The sequence below is a fragment of the Bos javanicus genome, chromosome 1 (genome assembly GCF_032452875.1).
Source record: "Bos javanicus breed banteng chromosome 1, ARS-OSU_banteng_1.0, whole genome shotgun sequence".
Taxonomy (NCBI): Eukaryota; Metazoa; Chordata; class Mammalia; order Artiodactyla; family Bovidae; genus Bos; species Bos javanicus.
The window spans coordinates 121,854,337-121,882,220 of NC_083868.1; the positions used below are offsets into that span (position 1 = coordinate 121,854,337).

The following is a 27,884-nucleotide window of genomic DNA, read 5'->3' on the forward strand; positions in this document are numbered from 1 at the left end:
AGAGGGCCGGAAGCCCCTTTGTTACCCAGGATTTAGGAAACGAAACTAGAAACCACGGGTTTCGTCACCGACGTCGCTCAGAAGCCTGGGTAACTCCAGCCAAGATTGTGTATAAGGAGCACGCTCGATCGCCAAGCGTTGGAAGCAGAACACAGGCTCCGCTCCCGGGTTCCCGCAGCTCCTCTCACCGCAGGTAGCCCCGGAGCAGCTGTGCAGACAGGTGGGCGGGCACCCGGCGCGGGGCAGCGCGGGTTCCCAGGGTGGGCGGAGGGGCGCTGGGGCACTTGGGAGTGAGGGGCGCGAGCGCAGGCGGGTTGCGTTTGCGCTGAGATTGGGGGTAGAGAGTGGGGGCTGGGGCCCCAGCGGCCTAGAAAAGCGACCTCCGAAGCTGAGCAGGGACTGAGCCCGGGGCCCGGGCGTCCCAGTCCCATCCTGGCCAGTCTCAGAGTCTTTCCAAGGTCAAGGTATTTCCTTCCTGAAACCGCCTCGTAGGTTCGAATTAGCTTAGTCCATCTCTTAACATTGGCCACCTCATGCGAAGAGTTGACTCATTGGAAAAGACTCTGATGCTGGGAGGGATTGGGAGCAGGAGGAGAAGGGGACCACAGAGGATGAGATGGCTGGATGGCATCACTGACTCGATGGACGTGAGTCTGGGTGAACTCCGGGAGTTGGTGATGGACAGGGAGGCCTGGCGTGCTGCGATTCACAGGGTCGCAAAGAGTCGGACACGACTGAGCGACTGAGCGACTGAACTGATCTCTTAACGAGCGGAGCAGCGTATCTCCCCGCATTTGAGGGAAATCAAAGGGACGATTAATAGAGCCTGCTAGCTGTCTTTGAACAGGAAGTATTAATTAGGATTGTGGATGGAGGCAAAACTATGCTAGGCACCCGGAAACACAGGAAGAATTGCCAAGACAGGTGGTTTATCACGTAGAAGGTAAAGTAGGAATCCACCTGCCTGACTTGAACGTGTCTCTACTACTTGATATCTGTGGACTCCTGGGCACTTTCCTCCTATACATTCCTTTCTTGGCTCATATCTGAAATTGGGTAACGATCAAAAGTTACAAGAGTTAGAGTATGATGTATAACTTTGGCACTGCAGAATATGCTCAGTAACGTTAGATTTATTACTTTTAATATCTGACCAAGCCCCTGCTTCTCCAGGCTCACTGTCTGGTTCCCATGTGATTTATTCAGACAGCTCTTCCAGCAAGTCCTGGCACAGCCACTTTCCAGTTCCAGGAACAGGCAGGCAATATTTCTCTTAGTTTAGCAGTCTGAGATACATGGTTAATGTATGTGCCACTTGCTTAGTGAGAAGTATCAGGCGATTCAGGATACCCTTCTTCTTCCTGGAACTTTCTCGACAATAGAACTTTCTCTTAATAGCGCCCTGGCAAGTATTAGGATTGTAGGGCTTTGAACGCTGAACAAGCACAAAGAAATGGAAAGGGAAATGAGTAGGTTTCTGCATTTGGATAGAAGTATCAGATAAAATGGCCGAGTCACAGGTTAGCCAAACTTCACATCTGATTGGTAACTGTTCTTTCTGACCAAAGGGAGTGAAATAATACTGAACACACTGTTGAATCAATCATCAAGCACCAATTAAGTGTCCTGTCCTGACAGTCCATGTGCTGGCTTTTGAGAGTTTAGAGAGACAGAAAACCTGTAAGAACTGCTCCCTGTCCACCTCTCCATTTTCTTGTCTAATGATCTCTTTCTTTGCTCTGCCACCCACAGATCTTCATAACCTTGAATGAGCCAAGCTCTCTCACTCCAGCCACAGGACTTCTACCCATACAGTTCCCCCTGCCTCCCTGCCTCAATGCCTCGCCCCCCCAACACACACACACACACACACACACACACACACACACCTCCCTAACCTGGTTGATTTTAAACTGCCTTTGGCACTCAGATCTCACTTTTTGACAACCCACCACCACCATCTAAATTAGTGCCCCCATAACACTTTTTATAGAGCCATTATTTTTATTCATAACACTATTATTTGTAATAATATGTTAATTGTCCATCATTTTGTCCTAATGATTGTTATAGTGCCTTCCATGCTCTGTGCCTTCAAGCAATATTCCTGGAAAACAGGCACAAACTTTATACTGAGTGAATATTTACAGACATATATATACATATGTATGTGTGTGTGTGTGTGTGTGTGTGGATTTATTTATGTGTGCATGTGTGTGTATGCTCTTGCATTTTCTTTCATAGTGCTAACTTTAAAAACCAAAGCATTGTAGTTAAACAGTGCTAACTACTATGTTTATATTTTTCAAATTTTGAAAATAAGTGTTTACAGAAAAACTCTTGCATGCTATCCACCTTACATAAGAAAGATACCATAAAGAAAGTCTTTTAACAAATTTCACTGGAACTTGGCAATTTGGGAGAATGTCCTTTTTTTTTTTTCCTCAATGAGTCAAGGACATAATGGCAAAGGAAATGAATCATGAATCATTTAAATGAGCTAGATGAGTGAGTGAGTGAAGTCGCTCAGTCGTGTCCGACTCTTTGTGACCCCATGGACAGTAGCCTACCAGGCTCTGCCGTCCATGGGATTTTCCAGGCAAGAATACTGGAGTGGGCTGCCATTTCCTTCTCCAGAGGATCTTCCCAACCCAGGGATCGAACCCAGGTCTCCTGCATTGCAGACAGATGCTTTACCATCTAAGCCACCAGCTAGATAGTGAGGTATATAACATTAAGTAACTATCTGTGCAGGGGTCCAGCCCCAGCAGAATCCAGGGGTATCCTCAGGATGATGGTATAGGCAATAAGGAAAGTAAAAAGAGAGAGAGAGGCTTGATCTTCCTTGGTTTACATAGAAAGCCAATAAAGCTCCTGTGTTCCAAGGAGTCATCCTGAAAGAAGAACAGAAAGAGAAAAGGAGAGAAAAGGAAAAAAGAATGACACGGGGAGACCAAGCTTCGGTGAGCGAGGCCCATAACTTTATTTTCAAAAGGAACTTTCATATCTTGACTTGTACATAGAGGGAAATGAAAGATGCAAAGTCATACAGAGTCAGCCCAAACATTACATCTGTTTTGTCTCTATCAAAACCAGGATTTTTTCTGCATACCTTTCCCACAAACAATGTTGTGTATAATATCTTCTGGCCTTGGAGGCCTGTGGACATTTTATGACCCTTTTTTGATAAAGGCTGATCAGCCAGAAAACTTGTTTTCCCTTAAAGTGTTTCTTCTTTATTTCTCCAGCCTCAGAAAGTACTAAACAGAGTTACATTCTCACTGAGCAAAGGTGCAGTGGGTCACAACAACGAAAGAACCAATTAGCTCAAAGGTCTGATGTGGTTAATTCCAAGGCTGCTACTTGTTTTTCTTACATTCCAACTATGTTAACTAATGTACTCCCAGGTACACAGTGGATAAGGGGTATGGGCACTTGGCAGCAAGCTTTGGCCCAATAATGAAGCCCTTTACCAGTACTATCTATTCTAATAATTTTTCATCCCTTAAAGGACTCTATGCTCATTAGGACTTTTAGAATGTTTTGGCTTCCCGTGCCTTTCAAGGTTGGGGAGTTGTGAACAATCGTGTGTGTTAATTGCAAGAGTATGGATAAATCTGTCAGGCAAGCTAGAATGCCAACAGAGGGGTTAACATAGAAATATTCCTTTCATGCCCAGGAGACTTATTAATTAAAGCCCTAAGTTGACTTTTTCCAGAGAAAGGTGGTCGGGGATAGCCCCCTGTTAATGACAGAAGAATTGGTGAAAGGCACAAAATAGTAAGACAGATTCTGGTTTTGGGGTAGATGCTCTAGCAGATTCAGGGGGTCCCTTGAGGCCTGATCCGCCTTTGCCTGTCAGATTCTCTCCGCATGACCTTTGTCATGGGTGGGATCTCCCGTGGTGGCTTCCGGCATATCTGGGCTTAGTTTCCTCATTTATAATCTTTCCGGACTTTGTTTCCTCATTTATAAGGAGGAAAGGAAACAAAACAAATTCATGAGGGAGCTATAAGTTGCCAGGGAAAGGTTTTTCAGGAGTAATAAAGCAACCAAACTAAGATAACTAACATAAAGATTAGTTTATGTGTCTTTGGTCTCTTTGGTTTAGTTGTTTTGTAGGACACTTGACCACCTGTCAGATGGCACCAATTGATGTAATGCCTATGATTTTCTTCAAGGTTTACTGTTAAATGCTATTCCAATGTGGTTCTAAGTATATTTGTTTTCATTTCTTGAATCTAAAATACCACAGTGGTATTTTATAGATAGGGTTCTTCCCTGGTGGCTTAGTGGTAAAGAATCTGCCAGCTAAATGCAGGAGATGCAGATTTGATCCCTGAGTTGGGAAGATCCCCTGAAGAAGGAAATGGCAACCCACTCCAGGATTCTTGCCTGGAAATCCCATGGACAGAGGAGCCCGGCAGGCTGCAGTCCGTGGGGCTGCAAAGGAATCGGACATGACTTAGTGATTAAAAAACAAAACACATTTTATAGATAGACTCCTTCTCATCAGGTTCCTTGCATTGATAATAGCCTCAGCCATCCCACTCTGTGCCATCTTGGATGCGCATGTTCTGATGTACTCAAATCCACACCATCTTGGCTACCTATTTGTGTGAACCAACCCATCTGTGTTTGCTCCATTTGCCCTTTACTAAAACTACAGTTCAACAAATGAAATGCTTTCCCTTTAGATGTTAACCTTTTAAATGTGTAAATTTTACCTGCAAACATAGCTGAGCAATATGGAAATTGCTTGATTTGTGACTTACCTCAGCAAGTACTGAGTTCTCCACTACCTCTGTGTAATTCCTTGCCTCTCCCTTAGTCTAGTACCTCATTTTCACTTATTCATAGGAAGTTAAGGATATAGAATTCTGGGATTGTGCTTAGGACAGTAATGTTTTCCTAAAATAATAACACATATTCCCATCCTGGGACTTGGAGAAAAATGTCAACTGGCTTGGTTTTAGGCAATTAAGAAGTGGATTTGGATAAATAATCCAAATCTAGTTAATACCTAGTTTATAGGCATAGTAGTTTCAGAATCTTTCAAAAATTAGGGATATTTACCCTTTGAATTGCAGGTTATACTTTAATATTTCTTGACACAATAAGAATGAAACTTCAGAACCCCAAGAGATGGGTCAAAGGGTTTCCTGGAATATGAATTGTGGGAACATAACTGGATATGACCTGCACTATTTCTCCTTCTCCCTGGTACGAGAGGTTTATGATTAATACCCCAGATTTATGTCAGAGCATAAATCTGACAGAGATATGCTTATATGTGTATAGTGTATGATGCTTTAATTTTCTCAGATGCTCTCATTTAACAGGTTAGGAGTGTGTAGTAATCCAATTATAATTTGAAGTTCTGTATTTGTCCTGAAGCAGTTATGATTCCAGTGGTACAGTATATAATATGATTTCATTAGAGATCTTTTTCTACTACTACAAGATAAATATGATTTTCTTGGAAGTCTTTCTGTGATTTGTTTCTTACTAGGAGCAGTGGAAGACATGATTTAAAAGTTATATTGAATTAAGTGACTACTTAATTATTCCAGGACACAGCCCAGTCATTTCCAAAACTGAGTGATGTTATTTATATCTTGTAATAGACCCATTAAGTCTGTCGTTTTACCTTAAAACAGCCAAGGAGACCAGACAGGGATGAACATGGGGGATGTCTTTAGTCCACAAATATGTTGTTCTACCTGGCACACGTACAGGTTCCACTGTTACTTCACATTTTATACCAGAGCTTATGATATACCATTTTTCCTGCTTGAGATATTATGAAATTGTGAAAATTCTAAAACCTACAGAAAATTGAGGACCCAGATTTTGTTCCGTCGTTTTACCAACAGATACTCATCCTCACAAAGCTATAGGTTAAGACTCAAAGTAATGTGACCTGGTGAAAGTGAAAGTAAAGTCGCTCAGTCGTGTCCGACTCTTTGTGACCCCATGGACGGTAGCCTATCAGGCTCCGCTGTCCATGGGATTTTCCAGGCAAGAATGCTGGAGTGGGCTGCCATTTCCTTCTCCAGGGGATCTTCCCAACCCAGGGACTGAACCCGGGTCTCCTGCATTGCAGACAGACGCTTTACCGTCGGAGCCACCAGGGAAGCCCAAATGTGACCTGGTAGGAAGGGAAAATGTAAATATGAGCCAATTAGCTCTGAGTTTATTTAGTTTCCCTTCCTTGGATTTCTGTGTAAGGAGGGAATTATCTCTGGCTTCATGAAAGGTAAACACCCTTATATTCACAGTTAGTACTCATTTGGCAAGGATTTGGGAACTTATTTCTCTGTTATTTAAGAGCCTCCACCTATTCCTAATGTGATGCACAGCATTCGTGTATAAATTTCCTCTCTTTTTAGCACATTCTTTATTTCTGACGACACTGGATTTCCCAGGATCAAACAACAAAATGATAAGAAATACACTGTAAATTAAAACAATGTTTTCCATTTCAAATGGATAGACTTGCCCTCCAGAAACAATGAATTTTTTTTTTAACTAATTTAGTGATTTTCTCATAAAAATAGATTACTTAATTCTAAAAATAATATCTCCGGGTATTATTTGAGATTTTTCCTTGAACTGAGTTTCCTTCTGGCCCTTTAGGAAAGGGAAGAATGACTGAAACAGTACTTCCTTAAAATTACTTAGTTGATTAAAGAGCCATATAACATTTTTTTAAAACTAATCATACTTATAAAGTGATCCTAAGAGAAACAGTGGTAAAGTAAAAACTTGAGCTGTTTAGACTAGTGTGTTAATTAAAGGATACTACCCATTTCTACTCCAGAATGTATTAGGTTTTAAATTTTTGTATATGTTAAGGAACTCTTAGTACATTTGAAGATAATGAGTATGAATTTCAATATACACTCTTTGATCACAGAAATGAGTGTTGACAAAAGTAATCATGGCTTATTGTATATAAGAATTTAGTCTTTTTTAGCTCATGTGATAGAACATAAAACACTAATATGGCCTTTGAAAATTTTTGGCATACGTTTATTACTTGTGTTTTTTAGTTTATTGTTCACTGTTCTAGAATAACTGCAGAAAAGCATCAATGTTATTTTTTTGTTCTTTTGGCCTGAGGAAGTCCATAGCACTTGGTTTCTGACCAGTTAATGCTAACAGGGGTTATTATTGTTCTAAAAAAATCCAAAAAGTCAACACTGCAACAAGAAACATATTTTTTTAAATTTTTCCAAGGCTAAGAAAACCCATTACTGAACTTCTTGAGTATATATAATTAAGAGGTGACTATAATTGGAATATATTTAAGAGCTTTGCTGTATTATTAAAATTTATGCTTATGACAGGCAATGACAAATCAATAATTTGGAAGAGAGGAAGGATGCGGTTTCTTCTCGGGAACACCAGATTTTAGTTATGGATATGGAAGGATCAGTTGGCTTTTACTTATCATTTAGGGTAACACAGTAGTTGGAGTTATTAAAGGGGCAGCAAAGACTGGAGAGGGCCTGGAAAGGGTTGAGCTGATTCATATTAGTGTGCAGGTCCCAGATAAAACAGTCAAGTAGCAAGTTTTTGCCTAAGGTGTTAATTATAATTAACATGCATACTGGGATTTAAGGTGGAGAGGTGGAAAAAGTAGTGACTAGGTAATAGTGGGAAAGACTAGGATGGGATCAAGTCACTAGAAAACAAAAACAGCTTCTACAACCTCTGGGTGTACGTTTTTAGGCTAAAAATCATTAATTGATATACAAACGGGGGGCCAGGCCTTCTCAAATTTGCTATTCAAGCCAGGCAGAAAATATCCTCAGGGCCTGGGATTTCCAGAGATATCTGCAATAGTGTGACCTGATAGCTAACCTTTCTCCCTTTTATGGTGGACCACAGCTGGAGCCCAGCACTGTGGCTCGGTCCTGGATTACATGCTCCCTGTAGGTTGTGTAGATTGGAAGGCTCAAGTTTTTAACTGGAGGGCCTTGGGCTCACAGTGTTGCTTTTCTGTCTTCCTTCCTCTTTGGACCCTTTCCTCCCAAGATATTTAGAAATCGTTCACCATCCTGGACTGACCCACAATTTCTAAAATCCTACTCAGAAACACAGCAGTGGGAAACAGAGTCAAGACCGAAGGGTTCAAATGACCAGATTCTCAATGGTTTGATGAATAGAGGAGTATCTTGTGTGAATATAGTTTCCGGGTATCCTTTTACATGTTTGACCTATGTATTTATATCAGGTCTTCTTTTTCAGAACTGTTTAAATCATGGACAAACAAAGTAAGTAATCTGTTTATTTTCCTCCTATAATATTAAATCTCTTGTTAATGTATTATTTGTCAAAATGTTTTATTCAGTTTCTGAAAGAATAGAATTTGATTTGTGTTGTTTATGTTCCAGAACCCTCAGTCTGGGGCAGTGTTTTGACTATAGAGAAGATGTACACAAATATCCACTACCACTAACTTTCCCTTTAAAAATAAAAAAGCCTTAGATAAACCTATGAAATTTTAGGCTTAAAAAAAAATGAAATCTTAGGCTTACTGGAAAATATATAATTTAATATTATACTTCATCTGAATCAGGTTTCCCTTTTCTTTGTACATTTTATATATATATATAAAAGACTATTCAAGTCATATTATTTAATAAACAATGGACTTAATATGCCAGGGCATTGTAATAAAATGCTCAGATACATCCCCAATATATATCTCATAAAATACACATTTGAATAGGTTTAAATAACTATGTCTTTATTTTCTGGCTTTTTTTTTTTTCCTCAAGAAAATTCTAAGTAAGATGAGTATTGGCCAAACATGTAATAAAAGACTTTGTCTTTTAAAAAATCTAAGTTTCTGAAGAGAAAAAAAATCAAATGGGAAAAAAAAATCCTGTCTTCGGAAGGATCTCTATTCTCTATCTTTACTTAGATAACCAAAGAGATGTTTATCTCTACCACAATGCCAGCCTTGCTACATATATCAGATCCTCTTTAGGGCCAGAAACCTTGACTTTCTTTCACAAAGTTTCATGATTTTTCTTAATATATGCTATATTAATTTAGTTAACAATACTAAAAACTTTCAGAATGTAAATTCATATAATATTAAGCTATTTTCTTTGCTGTAAGCTTTAAGATGCTTCAAGTCACTTAAATAATTGATTGGGTCATGGTCATAATTACCTTTTAACTCTTCAGCTTCATATATACAAATGTATGAATTTGTGTGTATATGTGTACATAAGTAGAATGTATATGTGTGTGTGTGTATATATATATATAAATATACATATACACTGATATAGAGAAATAACAATAAAAAAACTTGTTGACAATATGAAAGTCCTATGATTTTTTAAGTTATTCTAAGTTGCATTGCACAAATGCAGAAATACATCCATAATTCATTTGCTCTTTGATCTACTTGAGCACTTGCCCATTCACTTATTGTTTTTCTTTGTATAACTCCCCCCTGGAATTCCTGAAACTGGGATTGTTGCTCTGATACTGAAACCCCAGAGATCATAGCCTCCTAATTTCTTGACTTTGTCAGCTCCTTGATTTGTGTGTGTATTTACTGTTGCTCAAACAGCGGTACCTGGTAAGAAGTGCCAAAATGTGACATACCATTTAAGGATGGGTCTCTAAGTCACACTTGTAGTGTGTTTCCTTGAGATCTGTTGAGTCTTACTCTGTGAGGCGGCTGTGGGCAGAGCCTGAGGAGCTAGAGAACTAGAGCTGGCCCACTCACCTGAAGCCAAGACAAACAAAGAAGAGATGGTTAGGACAGAATGACTTGTGATATTGCAGTGATGTGTGATAATTTGGGGTATGCTGTGGTCCGTATGGGGAAAAGCCCTAACTCAAGTAGAGGATTTTCTGTTGCCTGAATTTGCACAGTATCCATGGACTCCATTCAGCTGAAGTTATTATGAAGCCAATAATGAAAAAAATAAAAAGAGGGTAGGAGTAGGGCATAACCCAGTCTTCCTGTGAAATCATATGACTTGAGTGGTCTTTCAAGGCACGTGATAGAGAAATATACAGGAAATGTGTCAGATTGAAAGCCTAGTCAACTTTTTCTTCTCCATTCATGCTATGTTCCCATTATTCAAAAACAAACTATTTTGAATTTACAGTTAATAAGCCATAGGAAAGAAAGGAGAACATTGCATAAACAGAGTGTCTGAAAGTGAAAGTGAAAGTGAAGTCGCTCAGTCGTGTCCAACTCTTTGCGACCCCGTGGACTAGCCTACCAGGCTCCTCTGTCCATGGGATTCTCCAGGCAAGAATACTGGAGTGGGTTGCCATTTCCTTCTCCAGGGGATCTTCCCAACCCAGGGATTGAACCCAAGTCTCCCACATTGCAGGCAGACACTTTAGCCGAGTGTCTACTAGACCATAAATTCCATAAAGGCAGAGCCAGTGTAGCCATTGAACCTAACTGAGGGCTAACACAGGACATGCTAATAAATACTTATTTTCTGGCCAAGGTGGTTGCTAAAGGAATGACTAGACAAATGCAGATATGAAGAAATAGGAAACTGAAAAATTTGTACATACATTGAGATTATTGAAAGCACACTGATTAGCATATAGCAAAATGTAATATATTTGTTTATTGTAATTAACTCAGTTATGATTTTTGTCAGTCAAATACTAGGAATTTCCTATGGTATAAACTTAATGGGGTAGTTCCAGAGTAAGTATTAAAAGGATATTTAAATACTGAAGTACATATAAATATTTAAAACAATTCTTAAAGCAACAATTATCAGATCAGATCAATCGCTCAGTCATGTCCGACTCTTTGCGACCCCATGAATCGCAGCACGCCAGGCCTCCCTGTCCAACACCAACTCCCGGAGTTCACTGAGACTCACGTCCATCGGGTCAATGATGCCATCCAGCCATCTCATCCTCTGTTGTCCCCTTCTCCTCCTGCCCCCAATCCCTCTCAGCATCAGAGTCTTTTCCAATGAGTCAACTCTTCGCATGAGGTGGCCAAGGTACTGGAGTTTCAGCTTTAGCATCATTCCTTCCAAAGAAATCCCAGGGCTGATCTCCTTCAGAATGGACTGGTTGGATCTCCTTGCAGTCCAAGGGACTCTCAAGAGTCTTCTCCAGCACCACAGTTCAAAAGCATCAATTCTTCGGCACTCAGCCTTCTTCACAGTCCAACTCTCACATCCATACATGACCACAGGAAAAACCATAGCCTTGACTAGACGGACCTTTGTTGGCAAAGTAATGTCTCTGCTTACCAAATCCACATCCAACTAATTTCATTTATCTGTTTCTCCAGTCTATATGTGGTTTTAAAACAATCTATTTTTTCCTCATAACAAAATCAAAATATGGAAAAGAACACTCATCAGACTTTTTTGAGACATAGAAATTCAGTACCAGTAACTTAGCTGCCTATTTTATTCAAAGAGAATTTGAATCAGGATTCTACTGCAAATTACCTTTGATAACAGGCACCACTTTTGTTAAGTGAAGAATCCACACCGTTTCAGTACAACACGAGAACATGTAAATGAAATTATCTAAAAACTATGCATTTTTCTGATATGTATATATATTTTTAAGAAGATATATGTTTACCTTTTGTTGAATTACAGATGTGCAAATGAATCCTCCACACCCAGGAACAAATTTAACAGGTGAGTATCCCCTTGAATATCCATCAGCAGCATTCCCAGGTAAACATTGGCTTAAAGAATAAAAAAAAAACAAAAACCAATTTATCAGTTATGGACATTCCCCAAAGGATGTGTGTGTGTGTGTGTGTCTGTATGTGTGTGCCTATCTCTGTGTGTATTTTAGTAGTGTCTTTTATTAAAGGGGCAATAATGAAATTGACAGTGTAGTTCTTGATTTTTTCTTTGATTATATGTTTTCATAAAGATCATTAAAATATTTTTTCTATACAGGATAGTAAAAATATAGTGTTAATAAAAACAGTAGTGAGTTGACAGTAAATGAAATATAAGGTTGCACATAAATTGCACAAAATACACATATTAAGTAACAGATTTTATTCATTCTCCATTTGTTTTGAAAAATATGGTTATTCAATCACATTTAGGAGATTTGTCTATGGGTATTTCTGAGTTATTTATTATCTGGAGTTAATTGTGTTTGGTGATTTGCAAAAGAGATGACTGCTTAAGCATGGAAGCTTCACTCAACTGAAACATAGCTACCCGGGATAATCCTCACTTTCATTTTGAAACACAAAAATGTGAAAGCTTTACTTTTATATACATACTCAACTGTGCCTTGCCTTTCTAAGAAAGGTAACTGAGTCGTATCACTACATACACCAAGGAATATATTATTTCTTTTGAACCACTGCCTAGAAGGCTTCAGAGATTTTCGTTTAGACAAACGCAGTCATCAGCATTTCCAGAACTTTACCAGATGGCAGAGTTCATTTGCAAGTGGGCAGGCTACATCTTGAGAGACCAGGACTTAGGATCAAAAGGGATCCAGTTTGGCCACAAGGGTTTACGCATTTTGTATTCTACTCTGAGCAAGCACATCTCCTTGGAGCTGAGTGACTTGTTTAGCTGTCTAGCCAGAACCTCTCAGTGGAACCTGGATCTCCTCCAGATGTTTGTGTTTAAAAAAATGTGAAGTAGAAAGACTGCCAAGGTTCTAAGATAATAGTTCTCAGAGGTGCCTAGGCTTAAGTATTACTTGTTAACTATTGAAAACCCTAGTACCAGGGCACCATCCCAGGAAAATTGAAGCAGAAGTTCTGGTTGTGGCACCCTGGGATTAGTAATTTTTTAATTTCCCAGGTGATTCTAATGTGCAGCCAGGGCTGAAAACTGCTACTTGAAAATTTTATATGGTTGGTGTTTAGAGAATTATTAGCACTTGGGGGATATTTTAATCCACCCATGGCTAAAAAACAGTAGATGGTACATAATTAGGTTATAACCAGACTGGTGAGCTTGTGAGAAAAATAGCTCAACTTTATTTCTCAAGTCTAAGGCTCATGTAGCACAGGTCTTTTATGATAATGATGCTAACAACAGTGATGGATTAAAATTGAGAGCTTATCATGCCGACTGTGGATTAACTCATTTAATTGTCAGACAATATTAACAGGGTAAATACTATTAATTATTGCCATTATGCAAGTGCAAAAACAGGCATAGAGAGACTGGATCAGGCTTCAAGTTCTGGCTTCTGTATTTAATCACTGGGTAGTGGTTTTAAGCAAGTTGCTGTGCCTCCAAGCCTCAGTTCTTGTGTATAAAATGGGCATAATATTTTCTAATTCAGGTGGTCTGAAGATTAAATGAGACTATGTGTAAAACACCCAGAACAATGCTTTACAATTAATAAAGGACAAATATTTGCTCTTATATTAGTAATATATTAAATCAGTTGGGCTTTAAGTAAACTAAATATTATTTCAGGTAATTCCATATGCCTATTTAATCCATTGATTTGGAAAATAACTATTCTCTCAAAGAATCCTGTGAAGATTTAATAATGCTAATAATGTAACCAATTAATTCACATCTCTCCCTCACTGGCTTCCTATGGTTTGATCTTTGCACTATAGTCAGTGCTGTTTAAAAATAGATATGTTAATGTTACAGACAGTACCTAATGGGTGAGGCTTCCCTGGTGGCTGGCTCAATTGTAAAGATACCACCTGACAATGCAGATGATATGGGTTCAATCTCTGGGTTGAGAAGATCCCCTGGAGAAGGAAATGGCAATCCACTAAGTATTCCTGCCTGGGAAACCCCATGGACAGAGGAGCTTGGTTGGTACAGTCCATGGGGTTGCAAAAAAGTTGGACACAACTTAGGAACTGAAAACAACCAACAACTATTAAAATATTGTAGGACACAGAATTTTCTTTGAAGTTATATTCCATTCCTGTGGAACAGTTCCTCTGTGGACTATTCATTTAAATTATAAAGTTACAAAGCTTCATATTTGTAATCACAAATTCATGTGGAATAGAATAAATACTAATTGAATTTCTTCCAAGACTGTGCTTAATAAATACTTGAGACAATTTTGCCTGCTAGAAGTTTTTACCTTCCTTGATTCTCAAGTTATATTTTCCAGAGAGTTGCTAAATTATTAAATTTAAATTTGGAATGTAAGTATCATAATTAAACTTTTTTTTTTTTTGTCTATGTGGAGGGTTTTAGGAATGGAATATACCATGGGTTAAAACTTCAGGCAAAACTGTTAACCCAAGGGAGTATCTGGACAGTAGTGGAAGGAATGACATGCATTTACCTCTTTATGAGGGTTTCTCAACAAAGGCACCATAATATTTTCAGAGGGATAATTCTTTCTTTTTCAGGGCACTGTTCTGGTGCTTTTAGGCTATTTAGCAACATCCCTGGCTCTTACCCACCGGATGCTAATTCTACCCTCCAATTGTAACAGCCAGAAGGGTCTCCAGATGTTGTCAAGTATGCAATGAAGGGACAAAAGTACTGTGAGATCTATATATATTGGAAATGTCACTTGTTAGAATTCTAGAATCATTTTTTCACAAGGTGATTTCGCCATAGAAATGCTGAGTCAGAGCCTCTATTTGGGGCTTTCTACTCAATGCCATCCCTCTTTTTCAAGAAGCCGTTTCAGAAGTTTTATGTACCTGACTCTAGATTGTTGTTGACTTTCTTTTACTTTCTTAGTTTTCAGGCATATTTTCATCTGAGTTTTGAATGACAAGGGTAAGTCTGTGTGGCAACTCTGTACACAGAGCCTAAAACCCTCAAAATAGGAGTGGACATGAAACCACAGCTATCTCATTGAAAAATCACTGAAAGATAAAAATATCTTAGAATCCTAAGAATCTTAAATATCTTAAGATTTTAAAATATCTTAGAATCCTGTTTCTTAGAAACAGGATTTCTGAGTAGAAAATGTAGTTTGTAGACAACTGGGGTGATCCTAAAAGACTTGGTTTGCATTTTTCTGTGCAGTTACGAATTATTTCACATGTTCATATTTCAGGACCTCCAGGACATATTGGCTATCCTGGCCCCCAGGCTGGCTATGCAGTGCCACCACCTGGCTATGCAAGTCCTGGCCCAGTCGGCTTTCCTGTCCAACACCAGCCAGTGACTGGTCACCCAGGAGCGCCCACACAGGTGCCATGGATGCCAGCACCACTACCTCCATTAAACTGCCCACCAGGACTGGAATATTTAACTCAGGTAATTCAATACCTAAAACACTCATTAAAAACAAAACAGTGCTCCCAGTTTACTTAATGAGATTAACAATTAACTAATTCACAAAAGTGTGAAACAGTAAACAACTTTACTAACAAATTACTCAAATTCTTCTAGGTCAGGTTTACTTTTACAGCAAAATGCAAATGTCTTAGGAAATTGTGTGTTCTATGATCTTGAATATAATCTGCAGTAACAACCAATAGCAAACCTTTAGTAAGCACTATTTTCCATGCTTTATTCCTAAGTATAATACATGTTTTAACTCATTTAATTCTTTATGAAAAATTCTGTGATATGTAAGCATTATAATTATCACCATTTTACAGAACAAGAAACTTAGGTACAGAGAAGTTACATAATTTGCTCAACATCAAAATGCACAGGAGTAGGAACAGATTTTTACTTCCGGGACCTTGGCTCTGAAAACTGTGCCCTTTAATCCCAACACTGAATAATTTCCCAGGAGTTGGAAAGAAACATCAAACTCGATTTAGTGTTCGTTTTCCACAAGTGGTACTAAGAAAGGAGTTAATAATCTGTGTATAATATGACCTACCTTTTATAATAATTAGAAAAATATGTTTTTATGTTGCTTTTGTTCTTTGGAGGACCCAATTTTATTAATGCTACCAATAAGGAAAAAACATTCCTGGGTTTTAATGTACAGCATAATGGCTTACCTCAGCAATATGAGGTTTAGTATTTGTTTGCCATTAGAAACAAACTGGTAGGTTAGTTTTCAGCAAATGAGCTCTCTCTCTTGCACTCTGCACTAATTTAACTTCCCATAATGCACTTGAGCAGCATATAATATAAGAATTTGGTAGCTCCTAAATTGTCTAAGAAATACCCTAAGTATATATTTTTTCAAAGAAAAATTAAGCCCTTACAATATATTTGGGGAAGTCATCACCGACTACAAATGATATTAAGCACACTTAAAAAGAAAAATGTTTTTATTTGTAGAAAAAAGCTCTTTAAATGGATGACAAGGTCTTAATATTTCTTAGGCCCTTTCTGGAAGGAACATTTTTTTCTAATTTTATAGGGATTCCAGTGTAAGTCAATTTTGCTTGACTTGAATTTGCCCACATTAAAAATAAACACGTTTCAGTAGTTGTTAAAAATATACTAACTTTAGTTTTATATCTAGAAGTGATATAAAGTTATTAACTATTGATAGTATTGATAAATGTTGATAACTGATTATATACATTCTTTTAAAACATACAAACACTGATGTTAATTTGTTTGGCTTAATAACATGGTTACAGCTTTTTTTTTTTTTTAATATAATAGATAGATCAGCTATTGATTCATCAGCAAATTGAACTTCTGGAAGGTATGTATTCATTGTATTTATCATATTTCTAGGAAGAGGACATTTATGCAGACAAAAGCGTATCATCAAACACAGATATAACACCTTCAATGATGTTGAAATTAAACTTGGTTTTAAAAATGTCTCTTTGATAGTGATAATCCTGATAAGGATTATCAGCAGCTCATTTTTTGAAATTAATAGTCAAGTGGTAAAATACCATTAAGCTGGACATCTGTCCTCATGATACAGACCATGACTTGGGAGGAAACCAATCAAAACTTACTTATGTTCAATCTTCTCTCTAGAAATCACTTCAGTGATTCTATCACTAACCCACCCTAACCTCTATCTCTTCAACTTTTCTTTCTGCAGTTTGTGATGAGCTTGAGATTGTCAAAGAGTCACAAGCAGTAGTTCAGTTACCTTACTACATTTCCAAACTAAATGAACACTGAATTTGGATGGATGGGGATGTTTTGGAAAACCTCATTATTGTCCATGGTTTTTCTTGGGAGTTCAGATGAACCCTATAAAACCTTGGTTCCACAGGCTATGAATTATCACCTTGGGCACAGGGCCAGTGCACTGAAGGGTGCTGACCAGTCAGCCAAAACACCTGACTTCTAGAATATCACTGCTGTTCCTATAAATGGGCCCTGACTCCTACAGTTGTTTCCTTTGGTCCAGGGCTCCTCAGGTGCAAAGTAAACTTAAGAAAGCCAGTAGATGTTTTAGGACTGCTGCCAGGGAAAGAGAACCTGGGTAAATTCATGAACCAACGTATTTTCCTTATAGACAATTCAGCGAAAACTCTAATGGATTTTAGAATATATCTATTAAATCGTTCTTCACATCTCTGCAAAGTTCTTTACCACTGATAGGAATAATAAAGTGAATTGTACTACTATAGTAATATGGTTAATATTTGGTTAGAATATATAATTGTTTATTCCACTTAAATTACTTGCGATGTTCACTGTTAGAAATTTAATGTTCTCTTTTTTTGGGCGGGGGGTTCCTGCTGCCCAGCCTGTGGGATCTCAGTTCCCTGACCAGGGATTGAACCCAGGCCCTCGGCAGTTAGAGCGTGAGATCCTAACAACTAGAGCACCAGGGAATTCTCTGTGGGGAGTTTTATTTATTTTATTTTTTTTACTGTCTGGTCATGTCTCTCAGCATGGGCGATCTAAGTTACCCAACCAGAGATCGATCCCACACCCCGTGAATTGGAAGCGTAGTCTTAACCACTGGACCACCAGGGAGTCTCATCACGTTCTCATTTTTATTAGTTTGTTTATACCATATTTTCTCTGGAAAGGAGTATGATAATTTGAATTTTCATTTTTTTTAATGATTCATTTTAGGGTTTATTTTTGATATTATAAAAACCAAAAAAATCAGACACTGTGCATTATATAGCACTCCATTTATAGTTTTCAGATTTATAAGTTTTATATATATTTGAAAAAATATGTATGTATTAGTCATGAAATACAAAGTAAATTTCAAATTTAATAATTATAAATTCTTCAGTTTTTTAAAAAGTATATCTAATTTTCTTATTTTTGTCTTAAATTGCAAGTTTATATTTTACCATTATAAATAGTATAGAGAAAAGATTGCTCAGTTTATTTTTTAGCACCTGAGACGTGTCCCAGTTCAAAACTTAAGAGATAATAAAGACAAAACCATAGAATTCTTTTATTTGTTTTCATTTTTTTACGTAACTAGAAAGAAACAGAGTATGTAAGCTCACTTATCTCACTTTACAGATAAACAAGCTGAAGAATTTTGAGATTAATTTACTTAAGAAGCACTTAGGTAATAGATCCCATTTAGTGGTTACTTTAACTTTTTTATGTAAAAAATTTGACAGGTGGATATTGAGGTAAAGGATGGCTCTTTTAAAGGCAGAGTCAGGGTCTGCCTAAGTCATAGCAAAGACACCTAAGGGAGGTCATGGTGACGAAACTTGTGAAGAACATCTGTATCTAAATCCATCCACACCAATATTAGAGGCTGATTTTTGTCTCTATATGTTTTAACTGTTCCATATTTTGATGATTTCTAATATCCCATGACTCACGTTAATGAAGGCTGTGGACAAGTGTGTGCATGTGTGCTCAGCTGCTCAGCTGTGTGCCACTCTGTGTGACCCCAGGGACGGGAGCCTGCCAGGTTCCTCTGTCCATGGGACTTTCCCAGCAAGAATACGGCAGTAGGGTGCCATTTCCTGCTCCAGGTGATCTTCCTGACCCAGGGATTGAACCCCCATCTCTTGCCTCTCCTGCATTAGTAGGCACTTTACCTCTGTGCCACCTGAGAAGCCCTTGTATCTCATATAGAAATTCCAAATTTCTCTGTACTCTAATACCCTCTCCTCCATCCCCTTCATTTTTTTCTATATTTAGATCATTTCTAAACATCTTTCCTTTTCTTCCTCCTGTGTTAAATGAAGTACCGTCTAAAAATGGTATAGCTAGACACTATAGCATCTTAGGATAGACTGATTATTCTTTTAATGCTGTAGACATAATGAGTCCCTCTTTTTATGTTTTTAGTCCTGATAGGTTTTGAAACTAATAACAAATATGAAATTAAGAACAGCCTTGGACAGAGGATTTACTTTGCAGCAGAGGATACTGATTGCTGTACTCGAAATTGCTGTGGGCCTTCTAGGCCTTTTACCATGAGGATTCTTGATAATATGGGCCGAGAAGTCATAACTCTGGAAAGACCACTACGGTGTACCAGCTGCTGTTTTCCCTGCTGCCTGCAAGAGGTGGGTGAGCGATTAACATGGTAATTTTTACAAATACTTTGCAAAGTAGTTCTGTAGAAATTTTCACCTTATCAGTGAATTTATATAATAAAATGAGATTTAAAGGTGAAGTAGTTCACCAGCTATTAGTTTATGCTTGAAAGTAAATTGTAGGAAGGCAGGCAGGTGGAAAGGAGTGATCAGTTTGGCCCCATTTCTGAGTATTGTGCCCTCTGGGGTGAGATCAGAGATCTCAGAGACCAGACTTCTTGATCTTCAGGGAGAGCTGAGAACGTAGGGTACCTGGGTCAAGGCTCTTACCCGAAATGACCATGAGAGCCAGGCCAAAGCCAGATGAGGGCCCCATAGGGAATATCCTCCAATGCCATCCCAGTAGCAAGTGGACAGAAGAGTGAGGAAAAGAACACATATGTTCATCTCATAATTTTAGCCAACCTATAGGGATCTAAGGAGGGCTTCCCAGGTGACACTAGCAGTAAAGAACCCTCCTACCAATGCAGGTAGATGTAAGTGACATGGGTTCGATCCCTGGATTGGGAAGATACCCTGAAGGAGGGCACAGCAACCCACTCTAGTATTCTTGTCTGGAGAATCCCATGGAAAGAGGAACCTAGTGGGCTACAGTCCATAGAGTCACAAAGAGTCTGACACAACTGAAGCGACTTAGCACAGGTGGCTTAGTGGTAAAGAATCTGCCTACCAGTGGAAGAGACCCAAGAGACCTAGGTTCAGTCCCTAGGTTGGGAAGATGCCCTGGAGTAGGAAATGGCAACCCACTCCAGTATTCTTGCCTGAAAAATCCCATGGACAGAGGAACCTGGTGGACTACAGTCTAGGGACACGCAGAGTCAGACGTGACTGAGCACGAATGCACACACAGGGAGCTACTCTAGTAGAGGCTCCCTCTGAGAAATTTCAATTCCTGTTTTTCAGTTCTCCATTTGAAAGAGTAGTATATTTGAGTTCCTGTAATTCCTATTACAGAATAGTGCAAGTTGTGAGCACCTTCAGGCCCATAAAGATCAGGTGTCTTTTCCATAGCACTTGACAGCCCTATGACAGAGAACATGGATCTTGGGGGTGACACCAGGGCACAGAGTGTTTATAGGAAGTTGACCTTTGCCTGTATCTCCACTGGCCTGAGACTAGTGCCGCTTGGGTTGCTCAGTCGTCCTCACGGTAGCTGTGAGAGCAGGACAGACAGAACTACAAGCAACATGGAAATTTGATGTCTAATACTGCACTGATTTTGAAAGGATAACTAAAGTTGTTCACACTGAATTATTTTGTTTTCCATGTCAATTAGTTTAGATATAATAATATTCAAGAATAGCTGAGGTAAAACAGTTTGATAGAATATGATTTACAATTTATAAAGCATGTTAGCATATAATTGGCCTTAATGAACAGATCTAGGAAGTCCTCAGTTACAGATGAACATGCCGAGATGCTCTCAAGGTTGAGGAGTTGAGGTTCAGCTTCAAGATTCCAGGTCTCATCTTCTTTCCATGCTGGCACTACTGACCTTATTTGAAGATTGCTCCAGTGATCTGGACTCTGTCCATACATCTGCTGCTGCTGCTGCTGCTAAGTTGCTTCAGTCGCATCCGACTCTGTGCAACCCCATAGACAGCTGCCCACCAGGCTCTCCGTCCCTGGGATTCTCCAGGCAAGAACACTGGAGTGGGTTGCCATTTCCTTCTCCAATGCCTGAAAGTGAAAAGTGAAAGTGAAGTCGCTCAGTCGTGTCCGACTCCTAGCGACCCCATGGACTGCAGCCTACCAGGCCCCTCCGTCCATGGGATTTTCTAGGCAAGAGTACTGGAGTGGGTTGTCATTGCCTTCTCCGGTCCATACATCTAAACCCCTATTTTTAAAGGAGTTTAAAAAATAGCTTTTAATAATTTAGACATTTTTCCTAAGTATGGAAATTGAAAAATATATGAGACTGACAGAGCAGTACTTCAGAGTAGATACTGGGCATGCAGCCTCCCTGAGTTGGTGTCTCATCTCTTCCACTTTGCAGCTGGGGAATCTGATACAAGTTAATTTACCACTCTGTTCCTCCCCTTACTTACTGTATAAATAGGGATAATAGTAACAACCTGGTAAGGACATAGAGTGAGTTAACTGGTGCTTAGAACAGTGTCTGACAAACGATTTATATATTCTTTTGCTTTTGTAGATAGAAATCCAGGCTCCTCCAGGTGTCCCAGTAGGTTACGTTACTCAGACCTGGCACCCTTGCCTGCCAAAGTTTACAATTCAAAATGAGAGGCGAGAGGATGTACTAAGAATTTCTGGTCCATGTGTCATCTGCAGCTGTTGTGCAGATATTGATTTTGAGGTAAGACATGTGATAATGTTTATAGGTTTTGCTTTCCTAGTTAATAAAATAAGCTGGGAGGATGTTACAAATATATTAAATGAATATTTATGTCCTGATGTTCCAAGAGGGACTCAGTATGCTCATATATTTATCTTTGGTCAGAGAGATGGTTATTGCTCTGATTAAGTGTTAGTGCTGATTATACTAAGTGGAAAAAGAGAAGCAGAGATTTGTAGTCAAATAAATATAAACAAAGCATCTAACATTTAAACATGGTGGTTTCTGTGTAGAGGCACTGTATATTATCCCTTTTGAGTAAAACATTAAGCTTGTCATTAACGTCTGGTTTCCAAAGCATATGGTCTTTCCTTAGTCTGAAACACAGGCTATCAGTGCTCTAGGCCCTCTTCAGAATCTCTGGCATCTTTGAGTTCCTACAAAAAGCCCAATTACACAAAGAGAATTTTAACAACAATAATATATGAGGTACAACCCTACCATGCTTCTCTATGATCTGTCCTTTATCCTTGTATTAAAGTAACTAGAAATCATGATTTATCTGTGTATTCACTACCTCAAAGAACTTCATTTCAGCAATTTTCAACAAATGGGGCCCAGACTTACAGCCCAAATTAATTGGATGCAAATGCTTAAAAGTCAAGCAACTATAAAACTTAATCTTGATCACATAATTCTCTTGTATAAGCATAAAATCTGTTAAACTGGACAATTTCCACAGAAGGGACAAATTCTAAAACTGAGCAGGGCTGGCCCCCTTATGCTGAACCTATAGATTTCTTTTTAGAATAGTTTATCAGTTATTTGTATTAAATTTATGTTAATCAATGTAATAGTAATATAATACAAGCTTATTATTTCTAGAAATTGAAATCATTTTATTATTTAGGTTTTTGTTTTTAAGATTTTTTTGTTTTAGAATTTAGTTAAAAATCATCTAGTCCTATTGACTTTCCAGTTGTACATCCGTATATACTTTTCTGTTCTTTTCCATTAAAAATTTACATATTCTTACATAAATTTCTGGTGAATTTTTAAATTTCTTTATGTAGGAATAAAAAAAAAAGGAAATCTTAATATCTTATAAGTCTAGTAGTAGGATTGTGGTGGCTGATAAATTATTTTTTGTATATTTAAAATTTTTTCAAAAATTAAAAATAATCAAATTAAAAATAAAACGTAAGGTATAGATGTTTAGATGACAGCTATTAACAGATGAAACATGTAAGTGTGCAATAGGGAATTTGTATTAGTCTGTTTTGCCATCGTAGCATAACAAACAGCCCCTAAAACTCATTGGCTTAAGAAAACAGGAATTTATTCTCATGCTTATGGATCTCAAGGTCAGCTGTGTCTGGAGGATATAGGCTTAGACAGATGGCCCTGATTTAGGCTGTAAGTTGGCGTCAGGTCTGCCCCAGGTATGTTCACTCTGGAGTTGCATCAACAGCAGCTGCCTGGATCATGGTTTTTTAATGGCTGATCACTGGAGAGCAGGACCAAGGCCAAGATCTCTGCTGGTGTCACATCCACTAACCCTCCATTGGTTAAACAAGGAACATGGCCAAGTCTTAATTTCAGCGTGCAGGGAAGTATACTGGATTCCAGAGGGAGGACACTGAAATGACTATTTGATGAAGAGTAATCCAGGCTATCACAGCATTCACAGTAGAAGTTTATTTCAGGTTTTTAAAGAACTTAACTATGTACATCCAAATAAAATGAGTCAACTGTTTTTAATCTCCCCACATTTACGTAGCTGGTTCCAACCTAAGATAGGGCTTCAAATGTTGTTACCGGCATGTGTGGTACCTTGTGTACATTTGAAAAGCACACTTCTCTTCCTGTTGTGATACAACCCTGCCTATAAATACCCTGGCGAGTGTGGGCTACATTCAGCCCCCAAATGCCCACTTTGTGAGGTTCATTCCACTGGCTACAAGCTGTTCTGTTCTTTATCATGGGCCTGAGCTTTACTCAGATAGAAACATAAAATTAGAAAAACTTTACTTTGGAGTCCTTTTGTTTCATACATCCTTCTTCTTTTATTGTTCAGTCCCATTCTGTTGTCCAGTCTTAGCCCAAGCCTTGACCTGGGGCATCCCATCAAATTACTTATTGGTTACTTTACTTCACTCAAAACTACCAGTCCTCTTTTCCAGCCTCTTGGCATTTTATGTTTTCCTGAGTCCTTCCATCACCTTTAAACACTCGACCTATGTCAACTTTCTGTGCTAATCTTAAAGCTGAAGTCAGATTAGAGTTTCATTTACTACCCGCTCCCCCCACCAGATGGCTTCTAGAAATTTCATTCAAATAATCATTTCATAGTTGTATTTTTTCTTGCTTGAATTTTATTTTGGATAGATTCAACTAATTTATTACTGTGTATCTTAATGGAGAATAGAAAATGTTAACTATTTCAGCTAAACTACTTTCATATTGGTTCTCTGTAGCAAATAAAGTTTTTAAAATGAATCTGTAAGTAAACATAGGAATCTACCTGCTTCTACTGAGTGATATAATGTTCACAGTTATGAATGGCGTATAATTTTAATATTGGTTTCATTTTACTTCTACTTGGAAAGTAGCTTTATTAGTTTGCTAGAAGTTTTTGTCCTTTTTCTTTTTTCAATTTAGGTTAAATCTCTTGATGATAAGTATGTGGTTGGCAAGATTTCCAAACACTGGACTGGGCTTATTAAAGAGTTATTTACAGATGTTGATAACTTTGGCATCCAGTTCCCATTAGACCTTGATGTGAAAATGAAAGCTGTGATGCTCGGCGCATGTTTCCTCATTGTAAGTTTACTCCTACTAATCTAGGCTACAGATGGTTTCTCTAGTTTTATTCTGAAATAATTTTTTAAATTTTATATATTTAAATGACCTTAAATTTGTAGGTTTTATTGAAAGTGGTCCTGTTTAATCTTAGCTCTGAAATTCCATTTTCTTCTGCTACTCTTGGTTCACAGGTGACTAGCTTCTCTCTGGAGGGTCTGTGTAGTTTCACACTGTAACAAAAGGATGTTATGTGTTAAGGAGAAGTTCTGGTTTTAGTGGTTAAAAAAAAAAAAAAGCCAACACCACCACCAATAACCAAAGAAAACCTCAAACTGATACTTTGGAGAAGAGTTTGAATCTTCTAGTGTGTTTAAATGAAATAAGTCTCAGTGAAACAAGGAAATTTCTTCCTTATTCATAATTAAACCATCTAATACAGAAATACCAACTGCAATAAGAATGTACATTTGATCAAGTCTTGGATGGAGCTATCAATTGAGAGGAAATATACGGAATACAGCATTGATTCTGAACTTGTCTTCACATTACATTAGCTAGGAAGTTTTTAGTAGTAAGCCATACCCCAGTTTAACTAAATCAGAAGCACACCATTAAAAGTTTGTGTAGCTCCCCAGATGATTCCTTATGTGGCCAATGTCAAGGTCTCTGGGGACAGAGCAGTGGTTTTCTACCTTAGCTGCACAGTAGAAACACCTGGGTAGCTTTTGCACTCCCTATGTGAAGACTACCCAGATCCAGTAAACTAAATCTGGAGATGGAACCAAGCCATCAAGTGTTCAAGCTGTCATAGATTGCAATGCAAGTGAGGTTTGGAGCCACTAGATTAATATCTTAAACACTGACATGCAGAAGCAATCAGAAAAAAAAAAAAAAAACACTAAAAAGTGAGAGAACATATAGAAAAGGATTCAGTTACTTCAACAAATAAATATCAGGAAGATAAAAATGAAAAGAGAAATATCAGTTTAATACAGTTTGTAGGCTCTGTTTGGATACTGATTTAAACAAACCAGTATAAAAAGACATTTACAAGACCCTCATGCATTTGTGAACACTGGCTATTTGATGATATTAATGAATTATTAAGGTTTTTAAAATGATGTTGTTATTATGGTTATGCAAAAACAAAACAGTCCATATTTTTTAAGGGTATATACTGAAGTATTTCAGTATGAAATAATATGGTTATTTATCACAGATTTGCTTTTAAATAAGGGAGATGAAGCCAGGGGGACATAAGGGGTGGATTAATTGGTGAACTAAGCTGGGTGAGTAGTCACTGGGACTTTATTATGCTATTCTATCTAATTTGGGACAATATTTTCTATATAAAATTTTAAATATAACTACAATTCTGTTTAAAAACTGTGCTTTCAACAAATGTTTATTTCACATGAGGAGAAAACTGTAATCTTAATCTTGAGGAACTGTTTAACCAATGATTTACACACCATAACCAAAGATATGATGTGTACAGGGCAGAGAGAGTAGTCTGGGATGTCTGGTTAGGTGAGATATGGGATTGGAGGGTGGTGGTGGGGTTATGAAGTGAAAGTCCCTCAGTCATGTCCAACTCTTTGTGACCCCATGGACTATACAGTCCCTGGAATTCTCCAGCCCAGAATACTGGAGTGGGGTTATTAAGAAGTGAATATAGGGTAGATTGGGCAACTTCTTATAGACCTTGGGAAGATACTAAAAATTGTTTCGTTAACTGGTTAGTTTTAAGCTACGTATAAATAGAAATAATTATAAATCCAAATTTTAGAATGATAAATCCTGATGACGAACTGTATTAGTGCAACTGCAAGTGAATGGTTATAAAGATTCAGTTATTCCTTTATAAAGGGATAAAGGAAAATGACAGATGTGAGAGAGCTAAAATCCATACAATTTAGAAGTCATAGGGATGAAGATTTGGTTAGAAACTGATGGAGTAAGACAAACTGAGGAACAGAGAGACAAGCTTGGAAGAGAAGTCATAAAATTGGGCCCCAAAATTCTAAGATGTTATTCTAAGTCTAAGATGGCTGTCATTCTCCTGAAACAATCTAAAGATTGTACATGGAACTCCATGTACAGTCACAACACAAGTTATATTACTAGAGAAGGAGTTCAAAAAGCTGAGGAAGAAATATTGAAAGAGGAACATTCTAGGAAACATGAAAAAAAGTGAAACTTACAGAAATTACCTGATAATTACTTAAGTTCATGCAGGTATCAATAAGTTAACAGAATTGTAGGATTTAATTGCCATTAAACTGGAAAGTTGAAGCTATCAATTTTTCCTGGATCTACCTATTACAGTTGATTTTTCTTGTTTAGCAAGTATGTTATTGTGTTTCATCAGATCCCTTAGCATTTAGGCATCTGAGAGCTGATCTCTGCTTGGTGCTGAAAACTCATTTCTATATTTTGTTTTTCTCTAGGACTTCATGTTCTTTGAAATGACTAGAGGTGAACAGAGAGCAGGAGTGTGGTAGTACATTCATGAAAGTCTCAGAAAATCTGAAGTCCGTATATTGATTGGGACTATGTAAAAGAAAAATTGGGTGGATTTTTTCTTTATGTAAATGACTTATTACAGCATGTGTAAATTATACTAGGATACCTGAAGCTTCAGGATTATGATTTTACTTTTCAAATTAAAGAGTCTATTTTCTATATCACTTACTTATAAATGTTTTTATACATTTTCTTTTTCATTGTGCATTTTGGAGAAAGGATATAGAAATTTTTACATTTAAACATAACTTCCTATGATGAATTGCTTTAAACTAGAGTTTCTGCTTTGTTTTCAATATGTACAGCAAAATTAATTAAAGTCTTTTTAAAGTAATACTAATATAAACATACATTATTTTATTAAATCTAGTTATTTCCTATGTAACAACTGTTATTTTGCAAAAATGATATATTCAAAAAAGTTCAAAATGAACATAATTTTCAGTGTTTATTTTTATAATTATGCTCAAATAATACTCAATATTCATATTATCAAGTGTATTTTTTTGTTCAGAAAATCACACTATGTTTAACTTCTATAATCTGCAGCTATTAACATTTTTATATTGACAAGACTATAAATTACCAAATTTTGATGATTTTTCATGAATAAAAGAATGATTGTGTACCAAAGAAGGACACACTTAGAGATTCACTCACTCTAAAACTGGGATACTATAATATTTTGAAGTAATTATTTATATATGGAATAATTAGCTTCTGTTCTATATTCTTTCATTCATGGAATATAGTAGTTTTCAGATCACTCAAGTGTTAATTAAATAGAACATATATATTCTGTCTGACTATAAATGTTTATAATGGTCTATTAGATTATTTTTGCCAACAATTAAATAACTAAAATAAAACATTGCTGATATA

General features: G+C 37.6%; 1 protein-coding gene across 8 annotated transcripts; it reads left to right on the forward strand.

The window, feature by feature from the left end:
* Positions 1-101: 101 nt before the first annotated feature.
* LOC133249015 (phospholipid scramblase 2) lies at positions 102-27,884 on the forward strand. 8 transcript variants are annotated; one of them, XM_061419216.1, is made up of 9 exons: positions 102-193; positions 8,257-8,282; positions 11,631-11,672; positions 15,016-15,218; positions 16,539-16,581; positions 19,125-19,345; positions 21,531-21,692; positions 24,333-24,494; positions 26,927-27,884. In XM_061419216.1, the coding sequence occupies exons 2-9, from the start codon at positions 8,270-8,272 to the stop codon at positions 26,978-26,980; spliced, it is 900 nt and encodes a 299-aa protein (XP_061275200.1). In that variant the 5' UTR covers positions 102-193; positions 8,257-8,269; the 3' UTR covers positions 26,981-27,884. The 8 variants fall into 8 exon arrangements, with proteins under 8 accessions (XP_061275200.1, XP_061275205.1, XP_061275199.1 ...); XM_061419215.1 differs by having other exon boundaries at positions 130-220; XM_061419217.1 differs by having other exon boundaries at positions 133-220; positions 8,243-8,282.